The 17,393-nt window shown below is 41.9% G+C and overlaps 1 protein-coding gene across 1 annotated transcript in view; it reads right to left on the reverse strand.

Annotated features, from left to right (window-relative positions):
- Positions 1 to 17,393, reverse strand: part of srrm4 (serine/arginine repetitive matrix 4) — a 43,164-nt gene that overhangs the window by 4,069 nt on the left and 21,702 nt on the right. Inside the window, exons 2-5 of the mRNA XM_030791735.1 lie at positions 12,713 to 12,856; positions 9,094 to 9,183; positions 4,271 to 4,357; positions 2,200 to 2,347 (exon numbers count right to left, since the gene is read on the reverse strand). Coding sequence (XP_030647595.1) covers positions 2,200 to 2,347; positions 4,271 to 4,357; positions 9,094 to 9,183; positions 12,713 to 12,856 — 469 coding nt within the window. The remainder of the gene's footprint in view (positions 1 to 2,199; positions 2,348 to 4,270; positions 4,358 to 9,093; positions 9,184 to 12,712; positions 12,857 to 17,393) is intronic.

Genomic DNA, 17,393 nt, shown 5'->3' on the forward strand with positions numbered 1-17,393 from the left:
CCTTTAAAACGCTTGACGACTCATTTGAATACCGAGGTACCAGATCAGACCGGGGTCAGCGGGTTTGATTTGTCTCGTTTGACTCGTGTCTAATGTGGTTGGTTGTCTGTCTGTGATTGATAATCAGATCAGCACACTCGAAATGGTTGGGGAAATGATCGCTGACCCCAAATGGTTCTTGAAAGAAGCCAGGGAAAGCCTCTTGAGGCAGTACGTAAGGGAAACAGGCTTGCTGAAAAGTTTCTTGGAAAAACCTCTTGCTACAGAAACAAAACTGTGGTTCGTGTGAGGCTCAACTTTTCTTTTTAATTTTTTTTTTTTCTGACTGTGTCATCTCTGTGCTTTCCATGAACAATCTAAACGTTCTGTAAAGGAGGGGCTGCTCGCTTCCTGGATCTCTGACTGGCATTCTTCCCATCACAGCACAGAGAATCTATCTTCAAAGGCTCTTCCTTATTCCTTAAATGAGCTGTTTTTCTTTTTACTTAAGGTTCTCGTGATTGACAGATAAAGTTAACAGGGTGTTAAAGAGTCTGCCGAAGGGAATGATGTTACTTTATTCAATTTCACTAAGAGAGAAATCCCTCCCCGTTTAGATAGACCATGCCCAGTCAACAATGGCTCGTAGCCAGACAGGACCCGCCATATAAAGAATTTTGACCTTGGCACAATAAGAGCTGTCTTCAACTGACTTAGATATGATTGAAAGCCTCACTCAGAAGTTTCTGCTGGAGTTCTTTAAAAGAAAAAAAAATGAAGACAACACCAAAGACATCCCCGGTGTTCGTTCCAGATCAATACGCACCTCTCCCATTTGCCAAATGCTTTATTTTGAAGGGACTGAAAGAAATCCCCAAAGTAGCCCCTTTGGGAATCAAACATTCAGAAACAAACAAAAAAAAATCACACAAACAGAAAAAACTTTTCCATTTATGTGCAAATGAGACAAAAATGCTATTTGTTGCCCTAAGAACCATTTTGCAAGTATCTGTCAGGGATTCATTTTAAGTTGTCCTAAAACAATGAAACATTAAAAGAACGGCAATGAAAGCTTTTATTCAATCAAAAAAAATCTTCGAGAAATGTTAATATGCCCGCTAATCACCAGAAAAATGCACCAAAATAAAAAAGATTTAATATGAATTATCACGGCATCTAGTTCCATAGACTTACTGCTTTATTACAGCCTGAATGGTTGAGTATGCATTCTGTTTTACTTCAATGGCAAACTCTGCCCTGTGTTTAAAAAACATCTGAGGATGTAATTACCATAATTTAATGATTACTGGAGAGAAATGAAAAACATTTCACGCTTGGGCAAGCACAAACCACTACGTGGACACAAGCTGAAGCTTAGCCTGTAGAACAAATTCATATTTTTTGCCTTCAAAGAGGAAATATAATAATTTATCGTCTGTGAAAACTGCCGTACCTCATATGGCCCGGTTTGGTATTATTTACGTGGAGTTATCCTTACCAATATCTAAAGACAACAAGCTATCGAAGACTGGATCTAAGACTGTGGATGAGGACAGATATTTGTAATCCTGTAGACGTCCCTCTGATCTGGGCCAAAGTCCGGAGGGGAGACTGAACTGGAGGGGGAGTTTATCGGATCACACAAGTGACAGAGACAGGTCCAGGGTCACAGGGCACTTGAGTAATCAAGGGTTTACTCATGAGGTGTTGCTAGGCAACAGTAATGTATTCATTCACCGGCGTTGTACAACCGGTGTTGAGAACCAAATGACTACCGTCACCTGAACGAAAAATGAACGTGAGTCAGACCTTGCTAATGTAAATCAGGTTCCAAACCCCTTGAAATATACAGCCGTAAAGAAAAGAAAACCCCCATGAATCAGTACACGTTTGGATGCTGAAATGTGAGGCTATACTCTTATCTGATCGAGGCTCCGTAAACAAAAACAACAACATAAAAAAAAACTACTCTCGCAAAAACCTTTGGACCTAGGGGGAAGTTTTCAGTTCTTTTCATGTGAAAGAAGATGTAAACCAATGGGAAATGGCTAAAAAAATTAAACAACAGAATGTTTTGTTCCAGGAGGGGGTATTATGATGTAATTAAGTGTTAATATTCTCATCATTAAAATGTTATCTTCATTATACATAACCTTTTAAAAAAAAGTTAAAAACAACAAATCACCTTTGGTGTTTGAGCCAGCGACCAGCAAAACTTACTGAGTTTCTGGGCGGGTTGGCACTGCAGTTGGGGGGAATTTTATTGGCTAACTTGGGCACGTCTGACCCCCATTCAAACCCTCTTTGGTTAACTGACAGGTGGACGTCCTCTCCAAGTCTGGCAGGGTGTCCAGAATGTTCCTCAGATCTGGACAGATGATTCCTGGGAACACAGACAGATGAGCTTAGACTTCTTGGCTTGGCCCTTAATGACCAGACCACTGGTGCTGGCAAACAGAGGCGCTGCTCTCTGGGCATCTTCAGTTCACTCATTAACAAGTATCAGACACACACTAAGGCATAACACCACCATCATATTTCATCATATTTTTTTATGAAGTTGTGCTCAGATGAAACTTCTCAACAGCGTTGTTACATATGATTGTTACGTACAATACTTGCTATTATTCAGACAACAATGACAAGTTTTTGGGCGGAAAAAGCGTCAGCCCTTTAATCATACAACAGTTTCACACCCTGACAGTGGTCTGAGAGAAGATATTTGGGGCCTATTTCTAAACTTCAGGTGTTTCCAGAGACCAATTGCAGCTGTACTCCCATTTGCTTTTAATAGTGTGTTCTAGGGAGGCATAAAAATGGCTTTACACCGTATTAGCTCAAAATGCTATTTCCATTTAATTGCTCTCTAGGTGCCAAGGGTATCCATGGATACATGGAAATGATTCCAATTGTTCTCCTTGTCCTTTTTCAACGGACTCCTTCCTTCTTCTTTTTTTTCCTCTTTCTTTTGGTGGAAAAAAACTGTGTTAAGCTGCACGGCTTTCAATTTCTATAATGACATCTTCCGCCGAATATCCAGAGGAAATTCGGAATAATGGAGAGATCGCAGAGGGATTTAAAAGCAATCATCTCTGGCTTAAGATTATTTCAATTTGAAACCTGAGACTTCTCCAAAAGCAAGGGGGGAAAAAGCTGATTTGTCGGAATGAACATGTGAATGACTGAAACAAAAAATACTGACGAATAAATAAGGAAATTGGGAATGCATGAGAGAAATAGAGAGAGAGAGAGAGAGAGAGAGAGAGAGAATGAGAAAGAAAGAGTTTAACACAGCTGTGACCTACATCTCTAAAGCAGTTTCATGAAAATGAATTATTATATTAAACATCACTGCCTTTACCACTACCTGAACACAACAACTTCACTTCCCTTCAAAAATTCCGCCCTAGGTTTCTCCAGCTCGTAAAAGTCATCAGTAGTCTTGTAATTAAATGTTCAAAGAGCGTTTTGGCAGTTTAAACTTTGGGAATGTGGACACTGTCTCATACGTATCCCAGACTGCATCACTTATGCGGGTAAGTCAACTTGAAGGCATCTAAAACCCTTTTTGATGTGTCCCTTCACATTCGTGCTACTGTATTTGTACAGATGTTTTTATGCACTGTGTAGATGTTATTGCGCGATTCAAATATTATGTCCAACAAGGCTACTGATTTTACTCCTTTTCAGTATAAAGAGAGCAAGCAGTTGTTTTTGTTGGTTATTTTTTTTAAAGATTCAATACATCTCCTGGTATTCACCTTGTAGCTACCACATCCTGAAGGACTACTACTGCAAGACTTCGTTAGTAATTTAGTTCAATCATAAATTTACTCAGTAAGATTAATTCATTTTTTTTACCCCACGAATCTCTGTCCAATTCATTTTGCGCTCCCTCAGTTGTGTTCGGTCAGTAACTCAGAATCGCATTCCCAGAAATCCATCCGGAAAATATGACATTCCGAAAGGGCATGATCTCATATGCCATTCCTCTCATGAGCCCATTGATCTGAGGAGTGAATGTTTGGCATCTGCTGCACTCTGTTGATAAAAGTCCTCCCACCAAACCACCCCCCCCCTCCCCCCACCGCAACCACACTCCCGCTCGCCTAGAGCGACGGTTGCGAAAGTCACCCCGAACGTTATCAGTCATCTGAGTGTCAGGACGCTGGGCAGTGGGTGAAGATAAGATTAAAAAAAAAAAAAAAAAAAACAACAACAAATGGGAAACTGTCTGAGCTCTCTCTCTCTCTCTCTCTCTCTCTCTCTCTCTCTCTCTCTCTCTCTGTACCTGCTCTCCGTGCTGGAGGAGCGCCAAACCGAAACTTCGACCTCTGACCTCCGGTAGCGCTGCCTTCGTCGAGAGCGATGCCTTGACCTGCACAGAAAGTGGACAGACCCAGACAAATGAACAAAGAGTTCCCTTACAGCATCACGGAAAGAAACACAAAACAGGAGGCTACGCCCTGCACCTGCCTTTTGGAAAAAACAACCCCAAACACTTTTATTTATTTATTTATTTAGCTAGTTAGTTATTTATCCCAGCCCATAATTTTACAGGGCCACAAACAAAATGCTTTTTTCGATGCTACATGTCAGCGGTGCTGAGGAGACATTCAATTTAAGAAAGACTGCACAAGGTAATTTTACACTCAAATAAACAATGTGGAAATATTCCCACCCTGTTTATCAAAGGTCTGCGGTCACTCTTTGAATACAAATGAACAATACCAAACTCTTGATGAAAGAGGAAAAGAAAAGTGAAAACAAATTAAAGCTTACTGCGTCCTTATTTCTACTGCTCTGAACTGCTTGGTGGCTTCCAACAGTTCAATGCTCTCTCTCGCTCTCTCTTAAAGAATCTTTTCCAAAGTGTGAGTAGGCATTCATTAAAATTAAAATAATTTTCTCTTACTATACTTGTTTTAATTTTCAGCTCATGCGTGAGTGCATCATAAGCATATTGCCTGTACCCCATTAAGAGAAAGCATCCGGTATCAGTAGTTCAATTAAATTAAATTTAATTCAATTTCATTTAGTTTTGTTCAGTTGCGTTCAGTTCTGTTCAGTTCCGTTCAGTTCAGCTATTCGATTCGATTCGATTTGATTCAATTCAATTCAGTTCAATTCAAAGTGAATTCAAATTTGTACAGCACTCTTTAAAGGAGACTTCGTAAAGCAGCTTTACATTATACAAGACCCAGTACCCCTACTGAGCAAGCCAAAGGAGACAGTGGTGAGGAAAAACTCCCTTTGGCCCTGTTTACACCTGGCTTTAGATCCGATTTTGGTGATCCGATCACAAGTGGACAGCTTTGAAGTACGTCTGTTTACACCTGACTTTAGGATCCGTGTCTTGAGTGGCCACTTGCGATCAGATGTCGCTTCCCTGCTCTACATGCAAATAAACACATAGGAGCCTACATCATTTCCAACACGTTACCTCTTTCATTGGATTTCAGTTTTGCTTTTTTTGGATAGGAAATAGTGCTCATGACATGTGAGATGTCAGACAAATTTGGTGATCAGTGATCGTTGTTTTGGGACATTAAGCCATGTTAAGCTGTTTCCTTCTAATGGGTGTCAATGGAGAGGAGAACGCTTGACGTGAGATAATGACCATATTTCTAGGATTTCGATTTCGATTTTTTGACAGGGGGAGGTGTGTCTAACAAGAGCTGTCCGTGAGAAATTTGGAGGTCATTGATCGTAGTTTTGGAACATTGAGCTTCGTTAAGCTTTTTCACATTAAACAGTGTTGTTTTGAATCGGCGGGAGGCATCAATGCACCTCCCGTGCCTAGTCTGTCGCAGATTAAAATAAGAGAAAGAAGAAGAAATCAAAACAATATCCATTTTGCATGTTGTCGCACTTTAATATGACACCGCTGGCGTGCGAATGAGTACATACGCGAAGTCTGTACTTCCGCGTAAGTAGAAGACGTCAGTTGAGTAGGCGGTCGTTCAATGTGGTTCGAGTTCGCATTCGCGTTTACACTGCTAAAGAATATGGTCATACGCGGTCCAGACCACCTCCCATTGTGGTCTGAGCGATCGGATCTCGATGTGAACTCGATGCGCATTGGACGCATTTACACCTGTACTTTAGAGCTGTCCACCTGTGATTGGATCACCAACATCGGATCTAACGCAAGGTGTGAACAGGGCCTTAGAAAGTAACCAAGACTCTAAAGGGGGAAGACTCTGGCTGGCACCTGCCTCTTAGAGTAAAAGGTGCAGTTATTTTGGAAACTGAAATTCAGCAGTTTGCTCTCATTTTTGGACGATTGCACGTTGCGTCGTCTTTTGTATAACAACTCGTGTTGCAGCCCACACCAGAACATCGCCCTTAAATGATACACCCTCGCACGAAATTGCTATGTTTCTGCAGTTTCTCAGCTGCCAACAATCATTTTGCTTTTACAGCGCAGCTGGGAAAGAAACGTTTCAAATCACAAGCCGGTGGCCGCTCCGGTTTTTACTGGGCGTTACGGCGTTACCAAAGACGGTTGTTGTTCGGACCATATGGCCAGAGCGAAACCCGAGAGGCGTTGGAGTGAAGTCCGCACCTCCTGCTACTGTATTTTCACAAGGTCAGAACAGGGACTCTGCTGCTCAGCCAAGCCTGCAGTGTTTGCAGCCTGCCGGCATGAAATTGGTTTATCTTTGTCTCTCACTGGCTGTTTTTCTTTCTTTTTCTTTTTTTTTTGCTCCTTTCTCCTGCCTACCTTTTCTGGTACTTTCCCACAAAAAAAAGCACACTGTCCTCGTACAGTGTCACTGCCCTGAAGTATAATCTAAGAGACTTTCACTTCAGAGACAACCATTAAACTAAGTTTTTTTTGTTTTTGTTTTTGTTTTTTTTTTTGGGAGAGGCTTATTGAAGACTCTCCGCCGACACTCTGGACCTAATGTGAAAAAAGTGACTCTCAGAGGTAGAAAAAAAAAAATTCAGTTTACAAAACTATAACCTGCTGTGAGAACTACAACAGTAGTCTTTCTCGATTGTGCGTATACTGCACAATCCACACAAAAAGAGAAGAAAAAAAAGAAAATCCACTCTTACACAGATGATGGAAATCAATAACCTATGAAGAGGCTTACGTGAGACCTGAATAAAAATGTATTGAGAAAAAAAAAATAATAATATAAGTATTGTGCTTACAATCCTGCAGGATGTGTCTGGAGTCTGGAATGATTCTGGAGGAGAGAGAAGAAAAACAATGACCAACCTCTTTTTATGCTTTCTGTCATCCTTTCTGTCATCCTTTCTTTTGCGTCTGGAGCATGAAGCACTGTTAAAAAAAAAAAAAAAAGAAATGTAATGAAATATTTATGAACTATGACAAACGGACATCCACGCCGCTCAATGCCAACGCCTCAGTCTCCCCGTTTCAAAAACAAAGGCCCACTGCAACAGCTCTGCGCGTCTCACGGTGATTGCAAATTTGGTTCCTCTTTATCCATGAAGTGGACAGAATACCCGTCTATACTTTCACATCTGTTATATAATAGACCTGGGAAGTATAATGTCCCCATTCTGTAGGTTTGTGACCAGGGCCAGGCATGAGGATGAAGATGTAAAACTGTAACTTCATGTCTTCATGTCCTATGGTTACGCTCAGGGTCATGGTTAGAATTAGGGTCATGGTTAGATTTAGGGTTAGGGTTAGGGTCACGGCTAGGCTTAAGTTTATAGTTTATTGCATCAGGGTTTCTGATGTAGTTATGGGTTAGTCATGTAGCCATGCTTTGTGACAGGGTTAAGATTAGGGTGAAAGTGAGGGTCGGGGTCAGGGGTAGGTGAGTTTTAGGGTCAGTGAGAGGGTCAGGGCAACAGAGTTGGAAATCAAAGCCGGGGGATGAGCCCATGTATGCGGATGGCCGTATCCACGTGTGGGGCCGTGTAGGTCCGCGTGTAGACTTCCACGCGCGGATTTGTGATCGTGTGTGTGGGGCACATGGCTAGGGTCAGGGTTAGTGTTACAGTTATGGCTTGGGTCAGGATTAAGGTCAAAGTTAGGACGTGTGTTTATCCACACAAGCTCTACAGCCTCAATTATTACACGTTCATGTTTTAAAAATTCAAAAGGGTGACGTTTTAATTAGCAAAGCGGTTTGTGTTTGCGCTCACAGCAACGAGGTCCACGTAATTTCAAATGGGATCAATATTTCTGGTGTCATTACCTAAAGAGAGTAGGACAGCTGTGATCTTGGCTGTGTCTTGAGTGAAAAAATGATGTGAAAACCGTAGAATCATTGACGGGTGGGGACAGATTATGTAACTCTGGACATATGGACCCCACTAACACTTCAGCAGAACACGAGAGCATATCCACATTACGACTGACTCCTGTTAATTGTTTTTTTTTTCTCTGCTCTACCCTAGGGACAGGGACAGGGACAGGCGAGGATACATATCAGACAGTAGTCATCTGAGACTGGCCAACTGACACTGAATCATGACTTAACAGCATGCGCCTACACAGAAGTTTACAGAACAAAATAATTTCATATGCTCGCGTTACCACGTCTTTTTGTACAAACTGTAAAAAAAGTTGACTTTAGCAGTGAACACAAACTCACCTGTGTCTTCTCTTTTTAGATGCAGACCTGAAAGATAGAGAGAAAAGGCAAAAATGTGCTTTTTTTGAATACGAGCGCTCAAGAGACAGATCTTTCGTCGCTATCAGTTAAAGGTCATCAGACAAACACACACACACACACACACACACACACAGAAAAAAACCCACGGAAGAGCACCTGCGCCTCTTTCTTTTCTTTGAGTTCTTCTTCTTCTTCTTCTTCTTCCTCAGCGGAGATGGACTGCAGGTGGGAGACCTGACAGATCACAGCAGTTATGAAAATATTTGCCCTCTGTCTTTTTTCCTCACACCTTTTTTCTTCTTCCCCTTTTTATTACTGCAGTTGATAAAATCTCTCTCTCTCTCGTTCTCTTTTTCGCTCTCTTTCTCTCTCTCTCTCTCTCTCTCTCTCTCTCTCTCTCTCTGTACAGTTCATCCTTTCTGTCCAATAGCTCTGAAAATAAGAAGATGGCAATAGCTTTCATGCCAGGCCTCGCTGGAGAACAATTTGTCATATGCACTGGACTAACCTTTCTCTCCTTCGTTTTCTGTCGGATTTTTTCTTCTTTTTCTTGCCTTTCGACGCAGGCCGGGGCGAGTGATCAGCGTTGAGACACGTGCTACAATCAGAGACAACAAGAGGCTGAATTATCTTGCCCTTCTTCAAAATATTATTTTTCTAGGAATAGTTTACAAAATAACAAGGTAAACAACGAACAAAACATGCATATTAAACATGCCAATTTCACCTCACAGGTTGTTTGAATCAGGATGAATTAAGAATTTTACACTGGCATATACATACATATACATACATACATGTGCAGTATAACAAATGATACCGTATATTTGAATAAATGCAAAAAAATCTGCTTTATTCACATAAGGTGAAAAGGGAAGAAGGTAGTGCGAAAAAATGGGAGCGAGAGCGAGAGAAAGAGAAAGAGAGAGAGGGAGAGAGAGAGAGAGAGAGAGAGAGAGGGAGAGAGAGAGAGAGAGAGAGAGAGAGAGAGAGAAAGAGAGAGAGGGAGAGGGAGAGAGAGAGAGAGAGAAAGAGAGTGAGAGAGAAAGAGAGAGTGAAAGAGAGAAAGAGAGTGAGAGAAAGAGAGAGAGAGAATAAGAGAGAGAGAGAGTGAGAGAGAGAGAGAGAGAGAGAGAGAGAGAGAGAGAGAGAAACGACAGCAGTGGTGATGCTCAGAATATTCCTCGTCTGTATTTTCAGTCTGAGCCTTTTTCTTGGCTCTGGTCGACACAGTTCCCAAAATCACGACCAATGGCACTTCATCTCTCGTTTCTCGCCGGATTCACCAAACTCACTCCTTAGGTGTCTGCCTCACGACTTCTCCTGCCAGTTCTCAGAGTATTTCAGGTTCTTCCATCTTCAAAGGAATCTTGTCAAATCATATCTTTTCAACCACAGTCTTTTCAAACACAATCTGTCCTCAAAATACCCACTTCAGTCTGCTGTTAGATGACTGGTCTGATCCGCCCATGGAGAGGAGCGGCTGAAGCTATGCTTATTTACAAAATTAACTTCTGCAGCTGGAGACCGAGGAGGGGATGTTTTTCGAGCGTAATTCGTTTAGGACAGAGTTACTCACGCAATAACGAGGGGGAGAAAATGAGACGTGTCGTTGCGAAACCGGAAGGGACGTCTTGCGGAGATTTAATTAGGTGGACCAAATTAGACTGAAATCACAGCGAGTTCCCAACCACAGAGCGCATAACCACCAGAAACACAGGAATGCTCTTCAAAACTCGGCGACTAATGCACCGATGTCAGACCGCTGAATGAAACTTCCACGTTTGATACTTTAAAGTTGTTCCACACCAAGCTGTGACATCAAAGATATATACACTAATTTGACACCAGTTTTCAACATCAAACGCATTTAAATGCTGATCACTCGGCTGGCCTTTTCATGTTAACTAATGGGATTACATCAGATTACAGCGAGATTAAATGAGCATTTTTTTGTAAGATTTATGAAGCAACCGCAAGCGAAGTGCAAAAAAAAAAACCCCACTTAGAACAACATCATCCTGAGAACTTTCCAAAGAGCCGTGAACGACAAGCTTTCCTTCACGAGGGAGCGTTATCTTCACAAAGGAGGTGGAAGTCGGTGGCCAGAGGGGGCAACACTTTTTTGTCAGTTTCGTCAGACGAGAACCTTTTCATGTCTCTTTAATCCCCTGATCTCTGACAACCGTCAGAATCGTCACGTCCCTACATCTCCAACAACAATACTCTCGCTAACACAGTAAAAAAAAAAAAAAGTGTTGATTTGACCTCTGTTTTATATGATAAATATAAGCTGTAAAAATTTTCATACTCTTTACTGTTTGGTAAGGTTAGCAGAGGGGTATCAAGTTCCCGTTGTGGATGGCCAGGGACTCGCTGTTTTTTTTGTTTTGTTTTGACCTCTTACAGTAATTGCATGCCGTTTTTTTCCCGAAAAACAGGCGTGCGTATTCCTCAGCCAGTGGGAGACTACATGTAGTTTCATTGACAAGGAAAAGCAGCAGGACCTTGGCCCCCTCAGACTGGATTTTGACACGGAAAAAAAAGCATCTGGGTGGACATTTGAAGATTTTTGGGTTCTGTACATTTTTATAACCTAGTGTCGAGCTGCAGTCAAATTTGATGCTTTTTTTTTTTGTATTTCTCATTGTTCTATTGTGATTTCATAAGGTGTTGTCATAGCGTTCGGTGGGTTCACTCTACACACTAAAGAACAGCGGTGCTCGATCCCTGTGGCCTGATGTTTTCGCTCTTTGGCTTTATCAGTTTTGTGTCAGGATCAGCGTCCGGCTCCTGTTGAATTTCTCGGAGCGCGCTGTGGCCTTGAGCTGGGGCCTTGTTGCGGCAGCCATTACTTAAGTTGTCAGTGGGTAACGCTACGGGGGGGGGGCTGGTGGGGCATCACCTCACTCGGCTGGAGGAATGGCTCACACAGACACGGGAGTGTGTTAAGGTTAAGGGTCTTCCCATTAATGAAAATCATCAGCCATAACAAAGGCCTAACCATTGTTTGAACAAGGGGGTTTGGGTGCTCAGGTAGAGACCTTACGACACAAAATGAAACATTAATGTGACTTGATTAACAGTTCTCTGCAGTGTCTCGGGAGGCCTTTTGTAAATTTCCTCCCTTACTCCTATACTGTATCTGATTTACGGAGCTTGGTGATTAGCTAACTTCTTGAGTACTGGTGGTGAAATTTAGCAGCAGTAAGTGAGCTGGCCAATTGACAGTTCTCATTTGAAAGCCGCTGAGATTGAATTCAAAGGTTACTGACCTACTCCATCAAACGCGTACCTGAATCATCTCATCCAAAGGCAGTAAATGGTGAATTCAAGTCTCCCTGACCTCTATCCAAGGAGAAGACAGACATGAACTCTTCTGAGAAAGAGAAACACGCTTGGCTCTGAACTAAGAGAATGCCTGAGACGACTTTTCCTGCATGTTTTTACATATTGATGCTGCATATCTTTTGTGTTACCGTGCCGACTTTGAAGGTATCAGAGGAATTAAACCGTTGCGAAACCTCTCTGAATTGATTATATGTATTTTTTTTTCCCTTACCCCCTTTAAGAGACAGCGTGTGTGTGTGTGTCTGGTTTTAATTCCACAGGAGACAACAGTTCTGCAGGGACTTCAAAAATAAATAAATAAGTGAAAAAAGAAAGAAAGAAAGAAAAAAATGGATAACCTGCACTGGTCTTTAAAATTCTCAGGAACATCTCTGGGATCACACTGTGACTAACACTGTCTGTGTACTTTGTTTGCTGTGAGGGGAGTGATATTTTGTGTGTGTGTGTGTGTGTGTGTGTGTATTAGGAAACATAGGCTCCTGCTGGAGGATTTGGGATTTATATGTTTTCATTAGCTTGAGTTCACACCTGTTCAAATTGTGATGGAGATGTCTATGAATATATTTGACCATGGATTTGGTTTTTATAAAAAGGGACAGTTTTTCGTATACAGAGTTTTTTGGGGGGTTTTTTCGACACAGTACTTAAAGTAAACAGTTTAAGCGGACGCACTTTGGTAGCCAACGATTTTGACATCTCACAATATACTGACCAATGACAACAAAAATATTATTATTAGGCGGTTGTGTCTGGTTGCCATGGTTACGTGAGCTCACCTGCGGGAACGGTGACGTCCGTGACGCTTGCGCCTCCTCTCCTTGACGTGCCCTTTTCTGTTGGTGGGATTGTTTGCGACTGTGTCCTCTGTCTCGAGTTTGCTCTCCTTGTCTTTGGGCGCCAGACAAAGCGATGTCTCCAATCTGCCAAGAAATCAAAATGGATGCTGAGTAAAAAAAAAAAAAAAAAAAAAAAAAAAAAACCCAAACAAACAGTTTTTCTTACTGCAGATTCTCAGAACGGTGGCTCTTAAAAAGAAAAAAAAAAGAAGGAAAAAAAATTATGCCTTGAGCTCTATAAACGTGGAGCAGTTCATAATTCTTTTTTTTTTTTAAAGCTTTCACGGGTTTCCACATGCCAAAGAAAACTGAAACGTTTCAACGTTTTTTTGTTTTTGTTTGTTTTGTTTTCCCCTCAGACCCTTCCAACAAAGAAAGAGAAGGTCATCCACTCAGCATTCAAATGAGCTGTCGTCAATAGCGACGCATTTATTTACACGCCTCACTTCCTCTGGCATTTCTGGAATTGTTTTAGCATCTCAAGGTTGACAACCATATCATTCCGCGAAACTTCAGGTGAGTTTCGAACGGGAAGAAGAAACCTTGACTTTGTCCTCTGGTGCATTAAGTCAGGGGTCCACCGCCTTCATGTTCAGCTCTCTAACAGAGAGGGGCTGACTCCCCTTTCCTTTTCTCTTTTTAATTTAATTTAATGCAGATAACCAGATTGGATCTTGAGGAGTCTTTCGGAAGTGACAAATCATTCTAATTCAATAACGAATTCTTGAATTCTTGTTCAGCCTTTGGATCAATTAAAATTTATAATCCTGTCATACCTTCCAACCTCACAGGTATGACAAGCACTGTTCACAAGCTACTCATACAGCTTATTGCTCTGTCCGGTTCAGCCTTTGTTAAAACACACTGGAAAAGTCTCGATATATTTGTGCTGGGATGCACCAACGTTGAGATCAGTCCTTCCTCTGAATTCCTGTGAAGGAGGCAATTCTTTCTTTTTTTTTTTCTTTTTCATTTTTTAAAATGTCACCATCATTGATGAGATCAGCAAACTCTGAGCCAATAATCATTTACGCTGACGCCTTGGCCAGGAGGTTCCGCACAGGAGTGTAGACAGATCTCTCTTTCTCTCTCTCTCTCTCTCTCTCTCTCTATCTACCTATCTATATGGAGAGAGAGAGAGAGACAGAGAGACAGAGAGAGAGAGAGATGTGGTTTGTAAAAATGTGTTTCCTCATTGTACTTGTCACGATCATCCAGTAGATATTTGAATATTTTTTTATATCATACTGATGATAAACTGTCATTTCAATGCCATGTCAGTTATTTTTATTATTATTATTATTGTTATTATTATTATTATTGTTGTTGTTGTTGTTGTTGCTATCAAAATATCTTAGCCAGTGAATGCACCACCTCTGAATGAACTGTAAGCCTGTTGGTCCTCCCCTCCAGACTGGGACGACAGAAATTCTCTGTTAGTTGATTTGAACACAGGTGAATTTTCTGTGTGGAGTAATAAAGGCTGTGTGTATGGAGAATAAAGCCACTGCCTCCCACTAACAGACAGGTAATCAGAGGTGTTCATCTCTCATTCAGATGTCTTTCTTTTCTTTCTTTCTTTTTTTTTAATTTAAAGCCCAAAACCTGAGAGCACACGAACATCATCGCAGTGACAGGACAAGCAATGGAAACAGGACACTATAAAACTCAGGACTCTAGCTGTCCATCTGATGCCTGGTTCCCCATTAAGAGATCACTCAGCAGTCACTGAGGTCTGTGCAACATTCTACAGTCCATTATGAATGCCCTATGGAGCATAAGAGATAGATTTTTAATAATTTATGAAAGAGAAAATATTTACTTCGAATTACCACGCCGGTTTGGGCATTTTGGCGCATGTCTTCAACAAGGACCTTTTTTTTTTTGAGAAAGCTCAAATCCCACCGTAAAGGTCACAGGGCATAAACAGAGGTCATGTGCACGCCACCCACTGGGCTGCAGAGAATCCATGAAGTGTTTGGATGTAAAGCACAGTGCTACAGTCCTGAAAAAACAAGCTGAAATACTGCAGAAAAACCAGCAGCTCTACGTTTTGTGATTTCTGTATTTTTCCTTTGATGACAGGTATATTCAAATACTATTTGCCACTGACTTGGCTTTCTCCATTCATGGTCTATTACCCACACTAAGTCTGCAAAACACCGGCTTCCACAGTCTGTTTATCGTGTTGCCCGAGACACACAAACAAATAAATAAATTTGCAAAAAAGCACTCACAGAAAGCCAAAGACAGATGCTAAACAGGCGTTCAGACATTACTTAATAAAGTGATGATCATGTCATCTGCCGTACACATAACATTTCCATCGTTTTACAGGAAAACGCGCCTTCGAATTGCCCAGTGAAGCACGTAAATAAATGAATAAATGAAAGAGAGTGATAACGTGCGCGGCCCCTCCGCGTGGCCCCGGCGTATTATCTTGCCATTTCAAGTTGTCTGAGATTTAGGCATAATTACAAATCCTCCCCTTTAAGAGTGTCAGCGCCTGATTGTAACGGGGAGTTAATCAGTAGCTCAGATTACAGTCTGATTGCTTCGTCTGCTCGGTATAGAGAGAAACGCGCCCCCCCCCCCCTCACCTCTGAATTAGCAGGGCCAGGCGGAATCAAACCGGTAATACAAAAACGCGGCCAGCTCTGACGCTCAAACAAGACGCCTAATTTGTTGTTTGAAATGTAAAGATTCAGGGGCTGCTGATTGTGAATTTGATTTGGAGGAGAGTGGACATTTCGGGAATAAAAACACGATGATTCGGATTGTGTACAAAACTGACCGAAACAAAAGCTTGGCCCCTGTTAGAGCCGTCGTCAAATTGGTGGGGAAGATATTGATATTCGAAGAGGCAAAATAATTAAACGTTTCTTCTTTAGAAGAAAATCTCCACTCCTAAGGTTTCAAGATCTTTAGTACGACCGTAATACGTAGTTTACAGAATACCACTCAGTCACAAAACTCATTACGGCTTCTGACGCTGAGAGAAAAAAAGTTGTCATAGCCTAGCTTTTATTTATGAGCACAGCTGTTGTAAAAACGTTAGTCCAATTGGTTTACCTTGAGAGGAAAGAGCATAAGGGAGCCAAGGTTGCGGAGTGCCAACTACCATAGCCACAACAGCAGTTCAGTGTCAGTTTTATTGTCAGGCTTGAAAAATTCACGCATAACAGTATGAATCCACCACAGCGCTATTCAGAATGACGCGTAACTCAGCTTTAGCGATGTACTGTACCGTCACGAGGACGGGAGGAGCGAAACCCCCCCCCCCCCCCCCCCCCCTGCCACCACCACCACCACCACCACCACCACCACCACCACATTCATTAGTCCGCTCGTGTAATCTGTTCGTACCAAGAGAAAGGTGAAGAATCGCAAATTGATTTTGAACGGCAGCAGGTCCTTGTCTCTCACCCCTAATAAAAGGGCTCTCTCGCCGGGCACAAAGCCCTTGTTACCCGGCTCTCTGCTCTTTGTTATGGGCTGTCTGCTCGAGAGCTCGGCTGATGGGAGTTCTAAATGAAATCGATTTCCCCATCAGGGATACGCTTCCCTCGGATCAGGGCAGAAATTTATGGAAGAACTTTTCTGAGGCCTTAAGTACCCATATTTATTGTGGATTGTTCGAATCTGTCAGAGGCCGGCCTCTCCATTTTGTTCTGCAGAGCAGGTGAAATCCTTTCGTAATTGCCCGCCCCCGCCAAAGTCCAAATGATAAAGAACGTTTGAAAGCATTAAGTGGAGGGAATATTCAGAAAACAGTGTGACAAAACTTTTAAGCAAACCCTGAAAATAACAAACAGATTACTGAGCGGGCCTTCAGAAAAGCTCTAGATGAGTGTGAAGATTTACATGGCGTCTAAGGGGAGCAGAGTCTTACCAAGTCTTAAGAACAAAGAATAACACATTTTCATACACTGTGACATATAGAAAGGTAATGCATAAAACCTATTTTAAATTTGCTCATCATTTAAACTACTGCACTGTATTACAATTATCTATCTATCTATCTATCTATCTATCTATCTATCTATCTATCTATCTATCTATCCACAAATATGGAAACAGAGAGGTAGATACAGAAATAGATCCACATTGTCCATGTCACAGTCATCCTTTAGATATTTGTATATTTTTTACATCACACTCATGATAAACTGTCACTTCAATGTCACAGCTAAGGCCCAATATCCATGATGTTTGTTTTGGTTGTTCAGAATGAATCATGCATCTTGGCTTTGCTTCCAACACTCTCTCTCTCTCTCTCTCTCTCTCTCTCTCTCTCTTTTTCTGGCTTTCTAATGTGCCACTGCTGCACTAGACTGGGAGTGTTATGGTGGTGAAAGGGGTGGGGGTGGGGGGGTTAGGGGAAGCTTGTGACAGATGGTAGAGAATGTACAGAACAAATCTTGGGAGGGGGCGTCAGGCTTACCCCTGAGCTCCTGAAACATAACAGCGAGCAAGGACGAGTGGACGTCTGGTCGTAGACCGACCATCTACCCTCCTGCACCGACACAGTTTGGGTTTCGTCCCAGAACGTATCACGTGACTGTATACTGTGTGAATTACAGGTGAAGCCAAATGTCAGTTCCCAGAATGGCAAGGCCTG

Source organism: Chanos chanos, chromosome 14, assembly GCF_902362185.1.
Source record: "Chanos chanos chromosome 14, fChaCha1.1, whole genome shotgun sequence".
Taxonomy (NCBI): domain Eukaryota; kingdom Metazoa; phylum Chordata; class Actinopteri; order Gonorynchiformes; family Chanidae; genus Chanos; species Chanos chanos.